Source organism: Hoplias malabaricus, chromosome 1 (assembly GCF_029633855.1).
Source record: "Hoplias malabaricus isolate fHopMal1 chromosome 1, fHopMal1.hap1, whole genome shotgun sequence".
Classification (NCBI taxonomy): domain Eukaryota; kingdom Metazoa; phylum Chordata; class Actinopteri; order Characiformes; family Erythrinidae; genus Hoplias; species Hoplias malabaricus.
Genome location: NC_089800.1, coordinates 52,589,710 through 52,616,246, shown reverse-complemented (window position 1 = coordinate 52,616,246; position 26,537 = coordinate 52,589,710). Strand labels below are relative to the sequence as shown.

Below are 26,537 nucleotides of genomic sequence, written 5' to 3'. Positions count from 1 at the left end.
CTTGTGTGCCTTTCCATCGGCAGCAGCCCATTGCAGTGTCTCTGCTACTAGAGACCAGACTCTAAGGCTACTGCTAATGCTAACACTTAATTTACATCTTGTTAATAACATACCACACTTAGCCACTAATTTATCCCACAGATTTTTTTTATATACAATACATACTATTGGTACTAACACCAGGCGAACATGAATTTAATCCTCGTGATGCCATAGCCCTCTGTAAATCAGAATATAAGAGAGTGTAGGTCTGTCCCACCACCATAGGCAGGTGTTTAAGTCAGTAGCATTCAAACCAACATCTGACCCTCATGAGGCAGATTACTGACACGCTCTAGTTAGAGAGAGACTGCATCACGGCTCATTCCTGCCCACTGCACACTACCTTTTACCTACTATGTTTACTTACCTCAGCGGCTAGCATCAGAGTTTCACAGCGATGAATTCTGCGCTCCAAGCTTTTATTGCAATTTTAAATGTTTGCTCTGGAAGAAGAGCGAATCAGATGGGAGTTGTGCTTGCACTGCATCATGGGATTGTCATTGTGGCTGATGAACGGTTTGACACTGTTAAAATTCACACAGATTAAGGTGTCTCTGTAGGCACCATATTTAAAGTGTCTAAGAACTGAGGCAGCCTACGTGTCGTCAAAACACACAGTGTGACGTAAAATGCTCTCTATGTAGACAGCTCACTAGGTTTTGGGACAGACCCTATAGCTGTTTTCTCATTCTCTGGGTGGGCAGTATGGCCCTCCCACTCCCCATTGCTCAGCATTTTAGCCAGTGCAAGCATCTTGTAGCAAAATGTCAGAATTAGCATTTAGTGTATAGAGCTGTAATGATGTTATGTTAGCAGTCGTTCAGAATAAAGGGGGAGGGCAGCACGCACAGCGGTAGTGATGCTAATGTATTTTTGCACCCCTACTGAGTGATATTGTCTCCTCCAAGTGTGTTGAGCTCTAATGATGTAAAGAGTACTTCGGAATGTAGCAGTGGCAGCACGTGTTACCATGGTGATACTGATGTAATACTGCCCCCTATGTTCTCCTTCAAATGTATAGAGCTCCATTGCTGTTATATTAGCAGCAGTTCAGAAAAAAAACATTGGTAGCATGCTTTGCCATGGTGATGCTAAGGTATTATCCCCCCCTAGTGGGTAAAATGTACTCCTCCAAGCATGTAGAGCTTCAGTGACTACAGCGGTTACAGATAATGGATGAATGAATGAATGAATATATTAGCAGCATGCGTTGCCATGGTGAAACTGAAGTATTAATGCCCCCTAACTTGAGCATGTCTTGGGTTCTCATATGAATTGAAAACATTTGTCCACACTTTTCTGCAAATGTGAGGCTGGAAGCCTAAAGTCACGTGACAGTTCCTCCATGCGCAGCCAACTGTGGACTGCACCTCTGTTTTTGACGTATGTGTGAGTTAAAGATCACAGACACCCCGCCCCTCCCTCTATCTCTGTTGCTCTTTCTCTCTCTCTCTGTCTGTGATAAAATAATCACAGCGCTGAGATGAGAGTGTGATGATCTATTTGGGTCACAGAGATTGTCCTCTTTATTGAAGAGCACAGAAATGATCTCGCAGCTCTTTGTGCAACTGACTGGAAGCTAAATGCATCAGTTTTATCCATGTGTTCCTCCAACATTTTCCCCTTCTCTTTTCTCCCCCTCCCCCCAGCACCATATCTATCTAACAGATAGGGGGCACTCTCTAGAAACCTCTACCTAAGGCTCCCACACACAGCCCTGTTATAATCCATGTTGGAGATCGGTCAAAAGGCTTTTCTCATTTCGACCTGGACAGACTGTAAAAGGTCAGGGCTGCATTATTAAGGCTTCAAAGTGAGGGGAACTCTATAGGAGTGAACTCTGCATGGGTTTCATCTCCCTCCAGGGGTCAATTCCAAATGTAAGCAGATCTCCAGAGGTAAAATCTACATCAGGAACAGGTAGAGAGGTAAACTCTACAGGGTTTAGATCAGGGCTCTTCAAAGTACGGTCCGTGTGCTATATACAGCCCACTGCTTTCATTTGACTGGCTGCTTTAACATGCATGTTATCTGTCCAAAGGTGTTGAGTCTATAAACCAATCCAGCGAATACTGAACTGTCCCTCACAGTCATTTAGGCAAAAATTACAACACAGCCGTCCTGCAGTGTCTAGTCGATGAACTTGGTACAAAACAGTTGAAATCTGGTTCTCTACTCCGAGTCCCGCCTCCCGAACTCACACCACTTACAGGAGAAGTGCTGTAAACACGCAGCTGCGTGAGAGACGCCGTCCATATCACGTCTTGTATTCATTAAGGGACAGTGTCCCCAGCTGCGATGGGGATTTAGGGCCAATTCAATCCAGTGTTTTTTGGGAGATTCGATATTTAACAAACTGCCGTCCTGTACTCCACTGTGACTTTACATTTTCTAAATATTAAGACTTTAATCTCAAAATCAAAACGACTTTAACAAAATATTTGATGTTACGACAAGGTGTATAGTGTTTTTTTCCTGTATGTTTTCTTCTCTGGCTGCAATCCGGCCCCTGAAAGACTGAAAATCTCTGAGCTGGCCCATAGATTAACAAATTTGTGAACCCCTGGTTTGGATCAATAACGGGAATGTCTGCATAGAGATCTGAGGAGATGAACTTGACATGGGTGGGGCAAACGACACAAAGGGGTTGATTTCCATGGGTAAATCCTGCAAGAAAGCAGAATGAAATTGACATGAGCTAGAGATATAGGGGCACACTCTAAAGGGATTAGATAGATAGGGGTCATTTTACAGAGAATAGCTCTCCTGGGATGAATTTTCTAGGGTAGGGCAAACTACACAATAGGGTAGATATGTAAAGGTATATTCTACAAGGTAGAATACAGGGTGGTACTTTTTACATAAGACACACATATGGGGTAAACTCTACAGGGATTAGATAGACAGGAATGTTTTAAGCGGAACAGTTCACAGTGGAAGAAACCTGCATGGGTTGGACAAACTGCACAAAGGGGTAGATCTGCAGGGGTAAACTGACATGACATAGAGGTATAGGAGTACACTATAAGGGTATTATATAAATAGGGGTGATTTTACTGAAGAATAGCTCTTCAGGGATGAAATCTGCAAAGGTAAGTCAAATTACAAATGTGGTAGTTATCCAGGGGTAAATTCTACAAAGATGTATCTCATCACATAGATATACAGGGGTAATTTCAGGGATTAGATCAGTAAGGGGAATGTCGGTATAGGAGTAAATCTCAGGGAATGAGTTTGGCATGGGTAGGGCAAACTACACAGAGAATTTGCTGTATCTCCTGTCCATGTGGCAAAGTCGCTGTCCCATGCCTAAAGCACGCTGAACATTTCCTACTGCAAAAACGCAGTTGACACAGAATACCACCTGCTGTTCACCAAGGACCATTCTGGGACATTTCCAGACCGGATAGTCCAGAGTTTCTCTAGAGTTTCTCTGGAGTTTTTGAGTGAAAGGTATAGGGGTGCACTCTAACATGATTAACTCAATAGTGGTGATTTTACAGAAGAATAGTCCTCTGGAAATTAAATTTGCATGGGTACGGCAAACTACACAAAATCTCCAGGGGCAAACTCTAGAAGGAATTAGAAGTCTAGGGTTAATCTCTACAGGCATACATAGATCTTCGGTCATGTTCTTTACTGCAGTTAAATCAATAGGTGTGTTGACCCAGGGGTCCATTATTAATCTTTACAAGGGAGTATATCAGTGGAGTGAATATTACAGAGGTGTAGTTGTGCACAGCTGGGTGTTAGCTGGCTGGGTGAGATGTTGTAGCTGCTGCATGTGTTTGGACCTGAGGTTCTGCTCTGTGCTGTTTTTGCTCTAAAACACTGATGAATAATTACTGAGACTGAGGACTGGTGACGAGCTCCTTCTCTGAGAGGCTTCGGGGAAAGATGTTTTCACTTTATCCTGAGCTTACACACTCCTCCTCCTCCTTCTTCTGTTTTACACACATACAGTCTCTCTCTCTCTCTCTCTCTCTCTCTCTCTCTCTCTCTCTCACTCTCTCACTGCACCCCCCCAACCTTCCTCTGTGTGTTCTGCATGACTGGAGGAGTGTGCGCTCAGATCGCTGCAGCTCTGTTACGCTTCCAATCCGTTTTGGTTGTTCGGGAGTTTTTCCTTGTTTTTGGCTCCTTGTGAGTTTTCCGTGCTGGATGTTAAACATCTCGTGCAGTGGAGAGTGTGCCTCCAGAGTGCGTGATGCCCTCCTAACTCCACATTTTTAAATGGATTCTCCAATTTGTTGACAGATGTGAAGGATCTTCTGATGCTCTTACGTAAGACCGGAGCTTCTGATGGAGTGCGAGGGAGCAGCAAAGACCATAACCGTGCATTTACATCATTTACAACATTTACAGCACTTTTCTCGCCGGCTCCGTGGGCGCGTCGCTAAGATGCGAGCAGGTTTAGGCGTCCAGTCAGAGGTCTAGACTAGTTCTGAGCTGCGATGGTTCGTGCTCAGGTGAGTTTTCTAAAAATGTGAGCCTTACGTAAGACATCCGCCAATTAGTTTTTCTCCATCTTCCATTAGCATCGATCGCGAAGTCTCGAACGTAGGTGCTACACACCACCCGTAGGAACTCGCATCTTGTTTGTAAAGCTGAAGTATATATAGTTAATACGACAGAACAAAATGCTGTAATGTAAACACAGTGTAAAACAACTGGAGCTGTTCATTTCATCTTTCATCAACACTGATCTCAGAGTAGAGTTCTGAAGGTGTATGTAACACACCACCTGCCACAACTAATACACGCTACCTTTTCTACCCGTATTCTCTGCGTGTAGATTTGAACGTGGTTGTAACTCCTCTCATCGTATAAAGCTGAATTATTATCACAGATGTGAACGCTGTAATGTAAACTAACCACAAAACCTCTGGATGCGCATGATCATGAACTGCAGTGCACACACACGCCTTACACGCAGTTTCAGTCGTCAGTTCTAGACTTTTATTATCTATTGTTTTTATAAAGTCAACTTCACGTAAAACTAGCTCCAATTTCTCATTCTTCTTCCGTCTTTACATTAAATTTTGAATGTTGACTTTCATCCGTAAGGCCGAACAATTGTCAAAAAGACAAGTGTCCTAGAGCAGTTCTAGAACAACTCTAGAGAAGGCAGAGTATTAGACTTGGTTCTCAGGTAAGAAAAACTAGATGCAAATTTTTCCACCATTTTCTATCAGTGTCTGCATGAAGTGGATGTAACACACTTGTAGCAAAAATTTGTTTCCTCTTTGCAAAGATCTGAACTTAACAGCCCAATGAACAAGAAAAGGCCATGAAGTAAACACGCTGCACACACTCACACTTCTCTCTTCATAGTTCTGATCGTGGATCTTGTTTGGGCAAAACATAATGCTGTAATGTAAATACATTGTAAACTCTGAACTTTACACACCCGCTCAGACTTGACACACACACGCTTGCAGCATGGCGGCGGCAATTGCGAGTTCTCTGATTCGTCAGAAGCGACAGGCACGTGAGTCCAACAGCGAGAGAGTTGCGGCGTCGAAGCGGCGCTCCAGTCCAAGCAAAGAGCCACGGTCACTCTGTGGCAGACACTTCCTCGGGGTCTTCAGCAAAGTGCGCTTCTGCAGCGGCAAGAAGAGACCTGTACGCCGGAAACCAGGTCAGAGAGAGGGTGTGTGTGTGTGTGTGTGTCAGAGAAAACGTCTGTGTGCACTTCCAATAATGGATGTCATGTTATATAAGTGTCCATCGTTCGGATCAATAAAAAATATAAATGTACTACTAACTGAATTTGGTTCATTCATTTGGAGTTTGATCGCTGGTGATGCCACAGCCATCCGTAAACAAGTCCAAGACAATGCAACTGTCCTCTCTCTCTCTCTCTCTCTCTCTCAAACACACACACACACACACACACAAAAACTCTTTCTTTCTCTGTTTGGATGGGAGGGTCTCCACTCTCTATCAACTCAGTACAATGCTAATATATATAGAACTGAGCAGTTAGCGTTGTCTTCTGAACAGGTTGAGGTCAAGTAACATATGATGTATATTGACTAGATTTGTGTGTGTGTTTGTCTGAGCCATCAGCAGAGTTATCATCACAAAAGAAATTTTTTATGTATCAGATTATATTAGGTTCAGATTATATTAGTGTTTTTTTTGTAACAGAACCGTATTCAGATTATATTAGTGTTTTTTTTTTTGTATCAGAACCGTGTTCAGATTATATTAGTGTTTTTTTGGTATCAGAACCGTGTTCAGATTATATTAGTGTTTTTTCGGTATCAGAACCGTTTTCAGATTATATTAGTGTTTTTTCGTTAGCAGAACCATATTCAGATTTTATTAGTGTTTTTTGGTATCAGAACCGTGTTCAGATTATATTAGTGTTTTTTCGTTATCAGAACCATATTCAGATTATATTAGTGTTTTTTCGTTATCAGAACCGTGTTCAGGTTGTATTAGTGTTTTTTTTTGTAACAGAACCGTGTTCAGATTATATTAGTGTTTTTTTTTGTATCAGAACCGTGTTCAGATTATATTAGTGTTTTTTCGGTATCAGAACCGTGTTCAGATTATATTAGTGTTTTTTTTTGTAACAGAACCGTGTTCAGATTATATTAGTGTTTTTTTTGTATCAGAACCGTGTTCAGATTATATTAGTGTTTTTTTTGGTATCAGAACCATATTCAGATTTTATTAGTGTTTTTTGGTATCAGAACCGTGTTCAGATTATATTAGTGTTTTTTCATTATCAGAACCATGTTCAGATTATATTAGTGTTTTTTCGTTATTAGAACCGTGTTCAGATTATATTAGTGTTTTTTTTTTGTATCAGAAGCGTATTCAGATTATATTAGTGTTTTTCGGTATCATAACCATATTCAGATTTTATTAGTGTTTTTTGGTATCAGAACCGTGTTCAGATTATATTAGTGTTTTTTCGTTATCAGAACCATATTCAGATTATATTAGTGTTTTTTCATTATTAGAACTGTGTTCAGATTGTATTAGTGTTTTTTCGGTATCAGAACCATGTTCAGATTATATTAGTGTTTTTTTTGTATCAGAACCGTGTTCAGATTATATTAGTGTTTTTTTTTGTAACAGAACCGTGTTCAGATTATATTAGTGTTTTTTTTTTGTATCAGAACCGTGTTCAGATTATATTAGTGTTTTTTCGGTATCAGAACCGTGTTCAGATTATATTAGTGTTTTTTCGTTATCAGAACCATATTCAGATTATATTAGTGTTTTTTCATTATTAGAACCGTGTTCAGATTGTATTAGTGTTTTTTCGGTATCAGAACCATGTTCAGATTATATTAGTGTTTTTTTTGTATCAGAACCGTGTTCAGATTATATTAGTGTTTTTTTGGTATCAGAACCGTATTCAGATTATATTAGTGTTTTTTGGTATCAGAACCGTATTCAGATTATATTAGTGTTTTTTCGGTATCAGAACCGTGTTCAGATTATATTAGTGTTTTTTCGTTATCAGAACCATATTCAGATTATATTAGTGTTTTTTCATTATTAGAACTGTGTTCAGATTGTATTAGTGTTTTTTCGGTATCAGAACCATGTTCAGATTATATTAGTGTTTTTTTTGTATCAGAACCGTGTTCAGATTATATTAGTGTTTTTTTTTGTAACAGAACCGTGTTCAGATTATATTAGTGTTTTTTTTTTGTATCAGAACCGTGTTCAGATTATATTAGTGTTTTTTCGGTATCAGAACCGTGTTCAGATTATATTAGTGTTTTTTCGTTATCAGAACCATATTCAGATTATATTAGTGTTTTTTCATTATTAGAACCGTGTTCAGATTGTATTAGTGTTTTTTCGGTATCAGAACCATGTTCAGATTATATTAGTGTTTTTTTTGTATCAGAACCGTGTTCAGATTATATTAGTGTTTTTTTGGTATCAGAACCGTATTCAGATTATATTAGTGTTTTTTGGTATCAGAACCGTATTCAGATTATATTAGTGTTTTTTCGGTATCAGAACCGTGTTCAGATTATATTAGTGTTTTTTCGGTATCAGAACCGTGTTCAGATTATATTAGTGTTTTTTTGGTATCAGAACCGTGTTCAGATTATATTAGTGGTTTTTTGGTATCAGAACCGTGTTCAGATTATATTAGTGTTTTTTCGTTATCAGAACCGCGTTCAGATTATATTAGTGTTTTTTCGGTATCAGAACCGTGTTCAGATTATATTAGTGTTTTTTCGGAATCAGAACCGTTTTCAGATTATATTAGTGTTTTTTCGGTATCAGAACCGTGTTCAGATTATATTAGTGTTTTTTCGGTATCAGAACCGTATTCAGATTATATTAGTGTTTTTTCGTTATCAGAACCGTGTTGACATTATATTAGTGTTTTTTCGGTATCAGAACCGTGTTCAGATTATATTAGTGTTTTTTCGGTATCAGAACCGTGTTCAGATTATATTAGTGTTTTTTTGGTATCAGAACCGTGTTCAGATTATATTAGTGTTTTTTTGGGATCAGAACCGTATTCAGATTATATTAGTGTTTTTTTGGTATCAGAACCGTGTTCATATTATATTAGTGTTTTTTTGGTATCAGAACCGTGTTCAGATTATATTAGTGTTTTTTTTTTGTATCAGAACCGTGTTCAGATTATATTAGTGTTTTTTCGGTATCAGAACCGTGTTCAGATTATATTAGTGTTTTTTCGTTATCAGAACCATATTCAGATTATATTAGTGTTTTTTCATTATTAGAACCGTGTTCAGATTGTATTAGTGTTTTTTCGGTATCAGAACCATGTTCAGATTATATTAGTGTTTTTTTTGTATCAGAACCGTGTTCAGATTATATTAGTGTTTTTTTGGTATCAGAACCGTATTCAGATTATATTAGTGTTTTTTGGTATCAGAACCGTATTCAGATTATATTAGTGTTTTTTCGGTATCAGAACCGTGTTCAGATTATATTAGTGTTTTTTCGTTATCAGAACCATATTCAGATTATATTAGTGTTTTTTCATTATTAGAACTGTGTTCAGATTGTATTAGTGTTTTTTCAGTATCAGAACCATGTTCAGATTATATTAGTGTTTTTTTTGTATCAGAACCGTGTTCAGATTATATTAGTGTTTTTTTTTGTAACAGAACCGTGTTCAGATTATATTAGTGTTTTTTTTTTGTATCAGAACCGTGTTCAGATTATATTAGTGTTTTTTCGGTATCAGAACCGTGTTCAGATTATATTAGTGTTTTTTCGTTATCAGAACCATATTCAGATTATATTAGTGTTTTTTCATTATTAGAACCGTGTTCAGATTGTATTAGTGTTTTTTCGGTATCAGAACCATGTTCAGATTATATTAGTGTTTTTTTTGTATCAGAACCGTGTTCAGATTATATTAGTGTTTTTTTGGTATCAGAACCGTATTCAGATTATATTAGTGTTTTTTGGTATCAGAACCGTATTCAGATTATATTAGTGTTTTTTCGGTATCAGAACCGTGTTCAGATTATATTAGTGTTTTTTCGGTATCAGAACCGTGTTCAGATTATATTAATGTTTTTTTGGTATCAGAACCGTGTTCAGATTATATTAGTGGTTTTTTGGTATCAGAACCGTGTTCAGATTATATTAGTGTTTTTTCGTTATCAGAACCGCGTTCAGATTATATTAGTGTTTTTTCGGTATCAGAACCGTGTTCAGATTATATTAGTGTTTTTTCGGAATCAGAACCGTTTTCAGATTATATTAGTGTTTTTTCGGTATCAGAACCGTGTTCAGATTATATTAGTGTTTTTTCGGTATCAGAACCGTATTCAGATTATATTAGTGTTTTTTCGTTATCAGAACCGTGTTGACATTATATTAGTGTTTTTTCGGTATCAGAACCGTGTTCAGATTATATTAGTGTTTTTTCGGTATCAGAACCGTGTTCAGATTATATTAGTGTTTTTTTGGTATCAGAACCGTGTTCAGATTATATTAGTGTTTTTTTGGGATCAGAACCGTATTCAGATTATATTAGTGTTTTTTTGGTATCAGAACCGTGTTCATATTATATTAGTGTTTTTTTGGTATCAGAACCGTATTCAGATTATATTAGGTTTTTTTTTGTATCAGAACCGTATTCAAATTATATTAGTGTTTTTTTGGTATCAGAACCGTATTCAAATTATATTAGTGTTTTTTTATATCAGAACCGTGTTCAGATTATATTAGTGTTTTTTTGGTATCAGAACCGTGTTCAGATTATATTAGTGTTTTTTTGGTATCAGAACCGTATTCAGATTATATTAGTTTTTTTTTTTGTATCAGAACCGTATTCAAATTATATTAGTGTTTTTTTGGTATCAGAACCGTGTTCAGATTATATTAGTGTTTTTTTGGTATCAGAACCGTATTCAGATTATATTAGTGTTTTTTTTTATATCAGAACCGTGTTCAGATTATATTAGTGTTTTTTCCGTATCAGAACCGTGTTCAGATTATATTAGTGTTTTTTCGTTATCAGAACCGTGTTGACATTATATTAGTGTTTTTTCGGTATCAGAACCGTGTTCAGATTATATTAGTGTTTTTTTGGTATCAGAACCGTGTTCAGATTATATTAGTGTTTTTTTGGTATCAGAACCGTATTCAGATTATATTAGTGTTTTTTTGGTATCAGAACCGTGTTCATATTATATTAGTGTTTTTTTGGTATCAGAACCGTATTCAGATTATATTAGGTTTTTTTTTGTATCAGAACCGTATTCAAATTATATTAGTGTTTTTTTGGTATCAGAACCGTATTCAAATTATATTAGTGTTTTTTTATATCAGAACCGTGTTCAGATTATATTAGTGTTTTTTTGGTATCAGAACCGTGTTCAGATTATATTAGTGTTTTTTTGGTATCAGAACCGTATTCAGATTATATTAGTTTTTTTTTTTTGTATCAGAACCGTATTCAAATTATATTAGTGTTTTTTTGGTATCAGAACCGTGTTCAGATTATATTAGTGTTTTTTTGGTATCAGAACCGTATTCAGATTATATTAGTGTTTTTTTTTTATATCAGAACCGTGTTCAGATTATATTAGTGTTTTTTCCGTATCAGAACCGTGTTCCAGATTATATTAGTGTTTTTTCGATATCAGAACCGCGTTCAGATTATATTAGTGTTTTCTTGGTATCAGAACAGTGTTCAAATTATATTAGTACTTTTTCATTATCAGAATCGTGTTCAGATTATATTAGTGTTTTTTTGGTATCAGAACTGTATTCAGATTATATTAGTATTTTTTCGGGAATCAGAACCGTGTTCAGATTAAATTAGTGTTATTTCGTTATCAGAACGATATTAAGATTATATTAGTGGTTTTTTTCGGGATCAGAACCGCTTTCAGATTATATTAGTGTGTGGTATCAGATCTGCATTCAGATTATATGAGTGTTTTCTTGGTATCAGAACCGTGTTCAGATTATATTAGTGTTTTTTGGTATCAGAACCGTGTTCAGATTATATTAGTGTTTTTTTTTTTGTATCAGAACTGTATTCAGATTATATTAGTGTTTTCTATTCTTATTTTTTTCATTTTAGAGCTTTGTTTAGATTTCAGAGTTTCATTTGGATTTCAGAATTTTGTTCAGATTACAGCATTTCTGTGCTGTATTTAACAGACCATTTCCAGATTTTTTTTCCAGCTTTTGGCCCCGTTCTGTGGAAGAGAAGCTTTCTGAGCTCTATGAGGTTTATGAGTGTGTGTATGCAGTGTTAAACTGGTGCAGTTTTCATGGTTTAAATGAGTGAGAGCACAGTTTGCTGGAAGCACTTAGTGCTTAATTAAATGTGTGACGGCTTTGAACATGTAGGTTTAAGGGCATTCTGTGGATGACTGAGGTTAGTCATATAAAACGTGTAATGGAACCTGTTTAACAGTCCCATATTATCACAGGATCTAGGCAGGGAATGTGAATTTTCCCATTTCTGTGGAAATTATTTTATGTGTTACGTAAACACTGACAATTGTCAAAATATATTTGAATGTACAGTCCGTGTGCACAACAGTACGAACTCTTACTCTAACCTTACAAAGACAAACGGAACTTACTCTTTTGTTATTTTTTAAGTAGCACGAAAACCAACTCTTATATGTAGTCCAATCAGGAGCAAAAATATGTTTTTAAAAAGGTTTAAAAGTGTTGTGTAAACATGAATTATGATTTAAATACATGAAAAAGTACAGCTACTGTATGTTACAACTGTGTGTGTGCGTGCGTGTGTGTGTGTGTGTGTGTGTGTGTGTGTGTGTGTTACAGAGCCTCAGCTGAAGGGGATAGTAACGAGGCTGTTCAGTGAACAGGGGTATTACCTTCAGATGCAACCAGATGGAACTATTGATGGGACCAAGGATGAGAACAGTGATTATAGTAAGTATACACACACACACACAAACACACACACACACACAAACACACACACAACATCACAAAACCTTATAATTTCTTTCCACCTTCAGCTCCAACATTCTCAGTTAAAGTTTAGTGTGTGTGTGTGTGTGTGTGTGTGTGTGTGGGTGTGTGTGTGTGAGACTGCTTGCATACCCTCGTGTCCTCTAAGTGAAGGAATGTGATCTGAGCCCAGATCCCAAAAGGGAACTGACAGTATTACCGGAGCTGGGGAACAGAGGAAATGTGAGCAGATTCTCACAGGTGTTTGGGATCAGATCCGAATTGACCCTCACGCTCAACCTCAACCTCAAACTAAAACTCATACTCAAACTCTGCTTCACACAAAACCATGACCCTGACCCTCACACTCAGTCTCAACCTAAACCTCACACTCAACCTCAAACTTATCCACATACCCAACCTCAACCTCACATGGACAGTCAACCTTAAACAAAACTTGACATTCAACCACATCCTCAGCATTCATCGTTATCCTAATCCTCAAAACCTTGACCCTCACACGAAGCTATAACCTCAACCTGAACCTCACACATTTCAACCTCAACCTCACACAAAACCCTGACCCTCACACTCAATCTGAACTCAATGCTCACCCTCAACTGCAAACTAAATCACATAATCAAACTCAACCTCACACAAAACCTGACCCTGACACCCAACTTAACCTCACACTCAACTTCAACCTCAAACTAAATGCTATATTCATCCTCAACCTGAGCAACTTCATTCACACACAAAACCCAGACCCTCACGCTCAACTACAACCTCACACACTTTCTCAACCTCATCCTCCCCATGAAACCCGACTCTCACGATCAAGCTCAGTCTCAACCTCATACCTCAAAAACCTTATACTCACACTCCACTACAAAATCAATCTAAGCCTCAAACACATTCTCAGCCTCACACAAAACACTAACACTGAGTGTACTCAGTTACTGGAAATTAATGTCATAAACATCAGGTGTTGTACTGCAGTGTTAGATTAAACACAGACACATGCATGGACACACACATCATCCTGAGTTCTGGAGGATCGTATCTCAGCTCTCTCTCTCTCTCTCTCTCTCTCTCTCTCTCCTCCAGAGTGGGATTTGAATGTGCCCACTCATGTTGGTGTGTGTAGATTCCCAGGGATGTGCGTGCGAGTCGGATTATCTTCCTCTTCTCTCTCTCTTCTCTCTCACTTCTCCCGCTCTTATCTGTGTGGCTCACATTATCTCAGCAGTAGGATTAGTTCTGTGCTGAAGCTGGAGGAGGACTAGAGCATCACACTGCTTTGTTTCGCATTTTACAGCTAATCTGCCCCAAAAAAAGCCTCTCTTGGCCAGAGAAAGAAAAAGAGAAAGAGAGAGAGAGCATGAGAGAGAGAAAGAGAGAGGGAGAGAGCGAGAGAGAGAGAGAGAGAGAGAGAGAGAGAGAGAGAGAGAGAGAGAGAGAGAGAGAGAGAGAGAGAGAGAGAACCTTGGCCTCTGGGCTTTCTCGTGTAACACTTCATTGTTTTCTATCTGACAGCAGTTGGGTAAACTTGTTTTATCTAAAGGGAGAGATATCGATCTCCGGCGGACACCTGAAACTGCTGAATTCTGGGTGCCTTCCAGCAAAAATAAAAACTGATGAGAGTCACAGAACATCTACAGAGTAGATAGAACAGACCTGCGATTACGGAGCTACACAGTAACAAAGCTACAGATTTGTAGAGCTACAGAACAGCTCCAAATGTTTAAAAAATACTGTATGTTACAGAGCAACAGAGTCACAAAATTAACAAGTTACATTACTGTAGAGAGTTATGGAATTACAGTGCTATAGAAATAAAGGCTTACAGAGTTAGAGTTACAGAATAATGCAAATACTGTTACATTGTTATAGAGCTATAAATTTGTAGAGTTACAGATTTACAAAGTTATACAGTTAGAGAGTTAGAGTTTTACAGATTTACACCATTATAGAGAGCGGCAGATACAGAATTACAGAGTTACAGAGTAATAGAGAGTTATAGATTTACAGAGTTATAGAGCTAAGGATTTGCAGGTTTACAGATTTATAGAGCTACATGTTTATAGAGTTATAGAGCTACAGAAATAATGGGTTACAAAGTTATAGAACAACAGACATAAAAAGATCTGGGGCTAGAGAGTTAAAGAGTTGTAGAGTTACAGAGTCATAGAGTTACAAAATTATAAGGCTAAAGAATTACAAAAACTTGAATTATAGGTCTACAGAGCTGCAGAGTTATAAAATTATAGAGGTACAGAGATATAGAGCTACAGTGTTATAAATCTATAGAGGTACAGTGTAAGAGTTATAGAGCTGCAGAGCTATGAGGCTATGCAGTTAGAGATATAGTTATAGAGTTCTATAGCTACAGGTTTATTAATATACAGATTTACAGGATTATAGAGCTACAGAGGTATACAATTATAGATCTACACAGTTATACAGTTAACACACTCTTACTTAAGCACCTAATTAGAGCAGTCCAGTCCACCTTAAATGGTGTGGCGGGTAGAATCTGGTGCCTGAGCTTTTTACAATACAACCTTTAAAATAAAGTGAACACTAATGGAAAGCTGAGAGGGTCTACAGGTGTGTGTTCTTCATTGTGAGTTCTACAGGTGCACACTTCAGAACTGTTCTGTAAATACACACACACACACACACACACACTTCCTCATCTGGCATGTACCCTGCATTCCGTGTGAACAGTGCTCTTATCCTCTCAAACCCACACATCTCCCTCTCTCTCTTTCTCTCTCTGTCAAACGTCCTCCCCCTCTGTTCCTCCCTTCATCCTCCACACTCCTCTGCTTATCCCCTGTTCTCTCTCTCTCTCTCTCTCTCTCTCTCTCTCTCTCTCCTTTTGATTTACCCAGAGACTGAATCAGTCTCATCTACTACAACCACCTGGCTTTGATCTGATTCCTGATCTCACACTTCTCTGTCTTTCTCTCTCTCTCTCTCTCCCTCTCTCTCTCTCTCTCTCTCTCCTATATTTTTCTTACCTCTTTTATTTTCCTGCAGCTCTGTTTAATCTGATTCCTGTGGGGTTGAGGGTGGTGGCGATTCAGGGAGTGAAAGCAGGTCTCTACGTGGGCATGAATGCTGAAGGTTTCCTTTACACATCAGTAAGTATGCTCTTTGTGCTCTGAAACCGAAACCAAAACAATAAAAAACAAATATGAAAAAAAGAACTAAATAAAAATACATTCTCGCTCCTTAGAATCTTCAGGGCACCATCTATTCCTCCTTAAATCATCCATTAGCTACAGTCCACCTTACATGGCACAACATTTACCCGATTTTTTATCACTGGCCTCAGAAAGAGTTGATCCACTTAAGGGTGACTGTTGCCAGTAAGTAACTGCTGCCCCATTTAAGGTGGACTGCCATTAAAATTTATCTGCTGCAGCTTTTATTGTGGACTGGTGGCAGAATGTAGCTGTTGAACCGTTTATGGAGGAATGGACAGTGCTATGAAGAATTTAAGATGCAATTTTTTAAAATTATTTTTATTAATTTAGTGAGATTTGTTTGTTGTTTATTTTATTGTTATGATTTTCTGCTGCACTATTTAAGGTGGATTTGCTCCAAAATATAACTACTCCAACATAGTGTAACTGAACACCATTTAAGATGGACTGCTGCCAGAATGTAACTGTTGTATCATTTATTTAATATGGACTGGTGCCTCTTTACCTTAAGGTGACCAACTACATCTATGTTCAATATGCTTAGTGAAATGTATGAAATGATTTGGTGCTCACTACATGTATCTGGTTTTAGAAAAAGGCTAAATATATATATTAATTTAATATTTTATATTAATTCCCTCATACTTTGTTTAAGGTCACTTTTCAGAGCTGTTCTGTCTCTTCTCAGCCTGTTTATCACTGGTCTATAACCTGCTTGGTGGGGGAGATTGTTTTTTGGAACTTCTGTGGGTGATAACAGTCTTTATAATCTGCATAAGGTCGTGGTCCAGTTAAAAACACATAACTCATGTAACTTGGTTTACCACATCATTTGAGAAGCAGTCCTTCACATTGGGTTCAATTTCATGAAGAATGGTCTAATAAAAACACTCCAAAATTCACTTCCATTGAAAGTTAATTTTTTTCCTTCTTAAAAGTTACTGTAAAATTATGATTTTGGGAAATACAGTAAAAATATTCTTATGGTGGGAGAGAGTGAATGACAATGTGACCCTGTAACACCTAGGTAAGACACTAACACCCTCCAGTAAATCCAATTCTCTCTGAGACTCTGCCTAGTTTATACTCACCAACTTCTCCAATAACCCGACAAGTCAAAATATTGGCGAGCCAGCCAGGGGATTCTATTTGATATTAATCTGGCATTCTCCAAAAACATATCTAGCTCTCAATGCCCACTTAATATGATGTGTTTCCCATTATGTTGTTTTTCTAAACAAAAGACCATATACCTCTTGATTACAGTCTGCAATAGTCACTCTGTTTAGAGGGAGTTTAATACACACTCATTATCAATAAGCCAGTGTGTATTAGTGCGAGAGTGTGAGATCATTGCGTGATTGTGTGTTGTGTCTTTTCAAGCTTCATCCGTTAAGTTGTGCTGCTTTGCTTCGCATTGTGAGCGGTATGTATCGCTTCAACAGAGTTGAATGACATTACTTTTGTTCTGGTCCAGTGTGTGTTTGTGGTCTGCACTCAGCTGTGTGGTGGAAGGTGAGGTCTGTTGTGTGGTGTTATGTACTACTGTGGAGTTGTTGTGTGTTGTACTATAATGTGTATAAGTACAGTTGTGTATCATAGGAATACGTGTGAGTGTGGTGTTAACTGTTACTAATTTACAGTATGTGAGTTTGTGTATGAAGGAATGTGAGTGTATAGGTGTTTGTGTTAGATTTAGGGGTTAGGTTTAGTAGTTTATATTAGGATAAGTGTCCAGAAAAATAATGGATGTCAATGGTGAGTGTGGAGAGAGGGGAGTGTTTTTACCGTGTGTGTATTTGTCTGTGTCTACACTGTTCATTTATCCATCTACATGAAGCATATGTTAATATATAATACATTAGAGAGACTCCAATTAATACATCAAAGCAGCCTGGAGTCTGGATCAGCTGATCTCCCCAGGCTTTACCCTAAATTTGTTCAGTTAGTTGTACACGCTTTACGTTTATATATATACTGCCATAATCAGGTTTGCAATTTCTCATGTGGTTCAAAAGATATCAACACAGAAAATTAAAATCATCTGCTATTTGTTAAAGGCTCATTAAAGGACCCTAAATGCTCAGCGCTACCCAACAGTGGTACAGAAAACTGGGTTTCCATTCATTCTGACCAAAGATGGCGCTGAGCATTTAGAGTCTGGTCGAGCCTGTGACAAAGAATAGCTGTCAAATTTCTGTGTTGATAACTTTTGATCCAAAAGAGATACTCTAAATCTGATTGCATCAATCAATTTCTAAGACAATTTTGGTCTTTTTTGATATGCTACATGACCACCTTCTCAATGGAAAAACGTGCCCTTTTCCATTATAGTGGCTTTCAGGATGTTCCAGACATGGCCTAAAAGAAAGGCCCCTCCCCATCGCTGGGGTAATCAGATATGTCATTTCCTTTTTAGTTTCTGAAATAAAAGGATGTCCTGAGACTTTTGCCTCACCTTGTATATATACACACACAGTCTGTTCTCAGATGTATCTCCATATTTATGTGTGTGTGTGTGTGTGTGTGTGTGTGTATGTGTGTGTGAATGGACAGCTGATCTGCGTGTTATTCTGAGTTCTGTGTGAAGGTGTGAGAGTGTTGATGAGTGTAAATGAACTGATACTGAGGTGTGTGTGTGTGTGTGTGTGTGTGTGTGTGTGTTTGGGATACAGACATTGAAAGTTGCTGACAGTATCCAGGTCTATATCTAGCGGATAATTTCCTTCCAGTGATGGTGAACAAAACCCGCCATCTCAAACAAAAGCCCAGCATTTTATATCCTCTCCACCTCCACCAGCAGTGACCTCCACACAGCTAAAGAACTTTATATGAACTGAAGATGGCAGATTAAAACTATGGTCAGATGTCAGCCGTGTGCCCCCCACCATTTACTGTCCTCACATTCGGTGAGGAAAATTTAGAGGATGATGTTGGGTTCCATTCACATCCACTGTCCACTATTTTGACTCAGGAAGTTTCTAGAGAAATACAACACTCTTCATCAATGTGTTTACATCTCAACCACACAATTAAACTGGGAATTTTGGAATATTGGTGAAATTCCCCTTTAACACTGTCTTTGCGCAAGAGCCTCAGGTGATTTCTGCTCTGTTTGGTTTTCTCCACCCTGAACACCTGTGCATGTGTGTGTGTGTGTGTGTGTGTCTGTGTGTGTCCCAGTTAATCAAACACACAGACACACACACACACACACACACACACACACACACAGACACACACACAGGGTCACTGTGACTTATTGCAATGGCTTAAAGAAACTTCACTCCACTCAATTATTTCTCTCTCTCTCTCTCTCTCTCTGTCTCTCTCTCTCGCTCTGTCTCTCTCTCACTCTGTCTTTCTATCTCACTCTCTCTCTCTGTCTCTCTCTCTCTCTCTCTCTTTCACGCCGTCTCTCTGTCTCTGTGTCTCATTCTCTCTCTCTGTGTGTCTCTCTGTCTTTCTCTCTATCTCTCTCTTTGTGTCTCTACATCTCTCTCTCTATGTCTCTCTCTCTCTCTCTCTCTCTCTCTCTCTCTCTCGCTCTCTCTGTGTATGTCTCTCTCTCTCTCTCTGTAGGATGTGTTTACGGTGGAGTGTAAGTTTAAGGAGAGTGTTTTTGAGAATTACTACGTCATTTACTCCTCAACGTTGTACCGTCAGCATGAGAGCGGCAGGGCCTGGTTCCTTGGCCTCAACAAAGACGGCCTCATCATGAAGGGGAACCGTGTCAAGAAAACCAAACCCTGCTCCCACTTCGTACCCAGACCTATCGAGGGTGAGCACACACACACACACACACACACACAAGTGCATACAGGATGATCTTAGTTCTCCAAAGCACTCTTTTAGTGGTACTCAGTAGTACTTTTCCACTGCATGGTACCTACTTACCTGGACTCTACTGGACATCTTCTTCAAACCCCGTCTCTAATGGAAACAGCGGTCTTTGGAAACCACAACAACGGTGGCTGTAACGTTAAGAGGTGTTTACTCATGGTGTATTGTCGTGTTGTTGCTGTTGATTGGGACTGAACACAGCTCCGTCATCAGTTCAGACAGATCAGTAGAGTTTGTTTCTTCCTTGTTGCAGCGTCCAGCTCTCGCTGGATTCTTTCATCGGCCACTGATCCAAGGAACGTTTGAACCTCTTCAAAAGACCACGGCGTAATTTTACGAGCTGTCGTCGTGAGTCGGATAAAAACAAACGTGATCTCTGCTGCAGCTGGAGATTTTACAGATGGAGAGTTGGTGCTGGACGTCTGCGTTGCGTGGCGTAGAGTGACAACTCTCTCTGGACAGTCAGCGCTCTGCAAGGTTTACACGCCACGGTTTAGTCCCTACTCGACTTGCTCTGAACCACGAGAGAACAGCAACTAAACAAGAACTCGCTTCCAGAACCATAACCAGGACCTGATTCACCTGGTGGAGGAGTGGAAAAGGAGAGTAGAGATGAGTTGTATAGTGTAGGATAATGCAGTGGAAAAGTGCTCTTTTCTCCTCTCCATCTCTTCCTCCTCTTTTTCCTCCACTACTGCTCCTCTTTTTGATTCCTCTCTTCTCCCTCTCTTCATCTCCTGGGTAGTGAACTCATGTGACATTTACACTATAAACTGCGGTGTGGACAGTTAATTAAGTAAATGTACTCACCTTGCCCTCTCTTCCTTTTCTCCTCTCCTCTTCCTCTACTCCCTCTACCCCTCTCCTCTCCTGCTCTTATCCCCTCTGTGTGCAGTGTGTATGTATAAGGAGCCATCTCTGCACGAGATCGAAGAGAAGCAGCGCTCCAGGAAAGACTCAGGAACTCCCACCATGAATGGAGGGAAAGAGTTAAACCCAGATTCGCAGGAGCAGGACGAGTCCTAGCTCTCTCTCTTTCTCTTTCATTAACCCCGCCCCCTCTCTATCTTAAACACACACACACACCCTCTCTCTCTCTCTCTCTCTCTCTCTCACACACACACACACACAATCATCATCATTGACAGAAAAACAAAAAAACAACAAACAACAAATGAAAAACACACAAAAAACTAACAAACAAAAAAAGGACGAAACTCTGCAGAGTTCTGAGAAATCAAACAACACACATCTGAAACAAGGACATTTTATGCAAAGCCTGCTGAATGTGTGTGTGTGTGTGTGTGTGTGTGTGTGTGTACGTGTTCTGGAAGATGAAGCTTTAAGCCATGTACAGTGTCTCACGTTGATTTGATGAACACAAACGCACTTTTCACACGCTTTTCTGTGTCGCTTTGGTCATTATAGATTATTGATTATTGATTATCGATCATTTCCTTGTTTGCTCTGACTTTCTTTGTGGGTAAGGAAAGGGGGAGGAGAAGAAGAAAAGTGGAGGGGGATTTCACAGCTTGCTCCTGATTGGCCAAAAAGTGTGTGGCCAGAGTGCTGGTCTGTGATTGGCTGAAGGTCTGTGTTATGATCTCAGTGGAACTTTTTTGGATATAGGGATATAATAGCAAATATTTTAACTCGAATATAAAACATCTTGGGAAGAAGGAGTGCCCTATGGAGTGGATGCTAGCAAACTAGCAAGCTAGCTGAAGTGTCGGTGCGCTAGCTCACATTAGTATTGGGTAAATAAAATAGTTAAGTTATGGTCATATTTATTGTTGGATTAAATTACTGTACACCAGATTAGCGAGTATAAATCACTTTAGTGAACACAATTAGCATTTTAGCTTTAGCTTTCAGTTATCCAGTTGTGCAAGTTGGTGAACCATGACTGTTAAAGCTAAACTTTCAAAACATGGTGAAAAATGACAATCTCTACAATCAATACTCATTTCTGCTAACGCCCCTAGCGGATTTCTAATGGTGTATTAGTTATCTGTCTGTCAGTGAACCAGATGCTATAAAGACTATAAAGAGAACATTCCATGTTTTATTTAAAGCTTATAACAGATATTAGCAAAATGCTATCTCTAACGTGAGTTACTTCACCCACACTTAGCTAGTAACTTAACTTAGGTAGCTCTATCTAGCCAAGTAGCTGTTTTGGCCCTGTCTTGTATTCAGATTGTGGTGCTGGAAATAGCCCTACAAAGGTGATTTTGCGATGCGGACTTTCTCCACAGCCATTCGTCTTAATTCACTCACAGTCTCTTTGTGTTTTGACTTTTCTTTTGTAGCATTTGACGAGGTCTTTGGGGGATGGACAAAGAAATTGCTGCTTTTATGAATAAAAACAAAAACAGTGGTGAAACCACAGTTAATTTTTTAATGATGTCTTAATACTTTCGGAAAATCCCCCTTAAACACCTTTAAAACCTATTGTTATTATCATTATTATTATTACGTTTAATTTTTTATTATTATTATTCCACTAAGCTGCTAATTTACGCTAAATGACTAAAGTTACACTGTAAGCTTGCCTCTCTTTAAACCTGCATGAGCATGTCCAGATTTTATCGGTGTTTGATCTTGTTGTGTTTGACTTCACTGGCCCTTCTCTTTGTCATAGTTGCGTACGAGCAAATCTGATTGTAAAAAAAATATTGTTTTCACCGGTTTTACTAGCACTGTCAAGCTATTTTTAAAACAATTGTGTTGTCATTATAAACTAATAACACATTTAAAAAAAAACATGTTATCAATGTGTTAGCGTTGACAGATTTCTTTTATATGAGTGAATGTGTACAAACTCAAGCCTGATCAGTGTGTGTGTAAATTTGTGCAAAATATTAACATGAAAAAAAAATCTTGATTATGAAGTAAATAATCAAAATAATGATCAGCATAATCAACAATGTCAGTATGAACTGTAACAGCTGAAAATAATTAACAATAATAATTACACACTTACTAGTTGATTATTTTAGTAGAAGTGTGTACAGAAAGTGTATTTACTAATTAATTGCCATGGAAACACCACAGCCCCATAACCCTGCTGAATGCATTTTTTGTATTTTTTTTAATCCCATAGTTAAAGTGTGTTTTGTGTATATGTAAATGAGGCAAAACACTAAGGTGTGGTTTGCAAATGATATGCAAATAAGAGAGCGAGGCTCTGATGTACAAAAGTGTGTGCAACACTGGGTTCCCATTTTGCACTAATTTCTACATAACTTTGATTTGAGCCAGTGTTTCCAATCTCTCATCGTGTCTCATGTGTGGCCTGACCGATACGATTATTCTGTAAGCGATACCAATACCAATTTTATGGATTTTGCTAAATTATACCATTGGACAATGAAATTTTACTTAGTCGAAAAAAATGTAGTGCTTTACTGATGGATGTGATTGTCATTTGTCAAATCTCAGTGCCTGTAAATATTGCTATAAAACATTCAAGCTGTCAAATTATTAATCACAATAATTTTTGTAACAATAACTTTATTCATATTTATGATTTATTATCTACATAAATCTGACCGTACAATTTTACCCCAAATATGTTGCATTGATTAAAAAATATTGACAGCTTGTCTGTTATTCATTCAATAAAAAAACAAACGACAAACAGTGCTTTATCTTTGCAGTTCTGATCGTTATTGATAAAATTACACTGTAATATCAGTAATATAACGACATATCGGTCATGTCCTATCTGATCTCATTTCATGTGTGTGTGTGTGTGTGTGTGTGTGTGTGTGTGTCTGTGAGCTCCAAATGATTGTACACAGTCCCTTTGCGTGTTGTTCCTGCCAAAAGCACAGACTGCCCTCACACACACACACACACACACACACTTGACTGGACTAAATTGCTTTACACACACAAATATACACTGAAGTAAGTCTGATCCTAACTGGCCACTGAGGTCCAGCTCAGTCCTAATTTAAGCTCATTGGTCAGAACAAGCCAATCAGAAGTACTTATTGAAAGTGGGTGGGGTTTTGGGAAAAGTCTTCCATTAGGAGAGCAGCACCAGCATCACCTGCACGGGTCTGGGTCGGAGGGGATGGGTCTGGGGTCGAAGGGACATTCTGGGGGTGGAGTCTGTATTCTGGAGGCTTGGTTATGGTTTGGGGGTGGGGTCTGTAGGAAGGTGTGGGTGGCACTGGCTGGTTTACTGTAAAAAAAAATGATATCGTTTACAAGTGAAGTCACAGTGAATAGGTAAAACGGGGACACTGGCTCGCTAACGCCATTTCCCCACTGGTCAGTGACGTACAGCGTGGATCTGTTACAACCCAAACCTAGAACCAACCACACCCTGTTTCAGTTTCCATTTTCCATTGCAGAACAGAATCGTGATTGTGGGCGGAGCCTCTGGTCACATGACTCCTAATTGATGTTAATGTAAACGGCATGAACAACAGTAGCAACAACAGATTAGGATCTTTCCTTTCTTGGAAAGACTCTAGATGTGGAGGGACCTGCTTCTATAACCTCACACAGATAAGGGGTGTGGCCTGCAGTAGCCGACCAATCAGAGCTATATATATATATATATATATATATAATTTTCCATTTTTTGAGATTCAAGCCTGTGTCAATATCACAGGCACTGTAAACAGCCACTGTGGTTAGTGGGGCTTTAAAATTTTGGTTGTGTTTGTGTGATAAATGGATCAGACGCAGCAGTGCTGCTGGAGTTTTTAAACCCCTCACTGTCACTGCTGGACTGAAAATAGTCCACCGACTAAAAACATCCAGCCGACAGCGTCCTGTGTCACTGATGAAGGACTAGAGGACGACCCACACCCACACTCTGCAGCGACAGATGAGCTACTGTCTCTGACTTTACATCTACAAGGTGGACCAACGAGGGAGGAGTGTCTCACAGAGTGGACAGAGAATAGACACAGGGTTGAAAAACTCCAGCAGCTGCTGCTGTGTCTGATCCACTCACACCAGCACAACACACACTAACACACCACCACAACGTCAGTGTCACTGCAGCGCTGAGAATGATCCACCACCACATCACACCTGCTCTGTGGGGGTCCTGAGCGCTGAAGAACATGGGGAAAGGGGGGTAACAAAGTATGCAGAGCAACAGATTGACTACAGTTGGTAACTGTAGAATTACATAGTGATCCTGTGTGGTCAGTCTAGATGTTTTTCAGTGTAAATCACTTGTAAACTGTGTCATTTTTTTCAGAGTAATAAAGATGTCTGACTGCATCTGAGAGAAAATATCTTAATGATTACTGCCTGAAGATGAGGAATTTTTTTGTTTGTGTTTGTTAATGTTTGCACCTTAATGATGAACCACATACTGCTCCATGATAATGTAAAAAAAATAAAACAAAACAAAAAAAACAAAAACAAAACAAAATAAAACAAAAAAAACAAAACAAAACAAATGAACAAACATCACAAGAAGAACAGCAGGATGAAAAGATAATTTACCAATTAAAAAAATTATGAAACCGAACCCTGGGGTCATAGTGTTTTACTCAAAATATCTCTTTCTATCTCTCTCTGTCTCTGTCGCTCTCCCAATCACACACACACACACACACACATACACACACACACACACACACACACACACACACAAGCATTTCTACACGTCCAAAAGCCAGTGGACACCAGCTCATCACAGGTCTGTTGTGGATCAGAAACACCACTCAAAAGTGTCCGAAGATGTGAGTGTGTGAGTGAATGTGTGTGTTGCCCTGTGAAGGACTGGCGCCCCCTTCAGGGTGTATTCCCGCCTTGCTCCCAGTGATTCCAGGTAGGCTCTGGACCCACCACAACCCTGAACTGGATAAGGGTTACAGATAATGAATGAATGAATGAATGAATGAATGAATGAATGAATATTATGCCTTGTGTGTCTACAAACCTTAGGTTGCATACTGCAGTATTTAAACTATGTAATGGGTAATATATTAATGAGGGCTCAAACTTTTGTTTGGTGCTTCATCCATTGTTAGGGTTTAGTTTATGAATAGATAAGGGGTTAGTGTTAGGGTTTAGTTTATGAATAGATAAGGGGTTAGTGTTAGGGTTTAGTTTATGAATAGAGAAGGGGTTAGTGTTAGGGGTTTGATAAGGATAGGCATTATGGTGTTAGAATTAGTGTAAACCCTCACTCTAACACCCTATGTTTACACTAATTCTAACACCATAATGCCTATCCTTATCAAACCCCTAACACTAACCCCTTCTCTATTCATTCGTGAGGATCTTAGAGTGAAGGTTCTGGGCTGAGGGTGAGGGTGTGAGATGAATGTTAAGTTAAATGTTAAGTTATGGTAAGTCACCACCATATTGATGTAAGTCAATGTAATGTTTCCTGAAACCATGGAGACAAAACTGTGTGTGTGTGTGTGTGTGTGTTAGAAAGAGAGCGAGAGAGTGAGTGAGAGAGAGTGAGAGAGAGAGAGAGAGAGAGAGGAGAGAGAAAAGACAGAGACAGTGCTGTTGCTGCTGTGTGACAAGTTTTTTAAAGATATTTTTGCGCATCTCTAAATAGTGCAGTGATGCTTAGTTTAAAGGGACAATACCAAGGAAGAACAAACAGAGAGAGAGAGGGGGGGGGGGGGCATCCTTCTAAACAGTGGCCTAACCAAATCCCTGTGTGTGTGTGTGTGTGTTTACATGATAGTGTGTGAAAGAGTGAATTAGCAAGTGTCATGTGTTAATGTCATGTCCCCAAAATGTATAACAAGTGTGTGTGTGTTAGAGAAGATCTTGCAATAACATCAGTTATACCATACACTCTTTATCAGACCCACATCCCCATTTATTTTAATCACACACACACACACACACACACACACAGTCTCTCTGCTGACTCAGATGTGATCTCTTTATACTGAATTACAGATGGCACATAGCCCGTTTGTGTGTGTGTGTGGGGGGGGGGGTGTTTGCATATGTACAATATGCAGTCTGCAACCTCTGCTGGTGGAATGTGCTCAGTGCAGGGAGTTCAGTTTT

General features: G+C 38.9%; 1 protein-coding gene across 2 annotated transcripts in view; it reads left to right on the top strand.

Annotated features, from left to right (window-relative positions):
- Window positions 1-24,971, top strand: part of fgf12b (fibroblast growth factor 12b) — a 48,092-nt gene extending 23,121 nt beyond the window's left edge. The window contains exons 1-5 of one of the 2 annotated variants that reach the window (XM_066666723.1): window positions 5,333-5,683; window positions 12,328-12,438; window positions 15,505-15,608; window positions 19,257-19,455; window positions 20,413-24,971. In XM_066666723.1, the coding sequence (XP_066522820.1) occupies window positions 5,485-5,683; window positions 12,328-12,438; window positions 15,505-15,608; window positions 19,257-19,455; window positions 20,413-20,543 (744 nt within the window). In that variant the 5' untranslated portion in view covers window positions 5,333-5,484 and the 3' untranslated portion in view covers window positions 20,544-24,971. Of the gene's footprint in view, window positions 1-5,332; window positions 5,684-12,327; window positions 12,439-15,504; window positions 15,609-19,256; window positions 19,456-20,412 lie in introns of those variants that run through there. The other variant, XM_066666724.1, reaches the window with a different exon arrangement.
- Window positions 24,972-26,537: the final 1,566 nt, after the last annotated feature.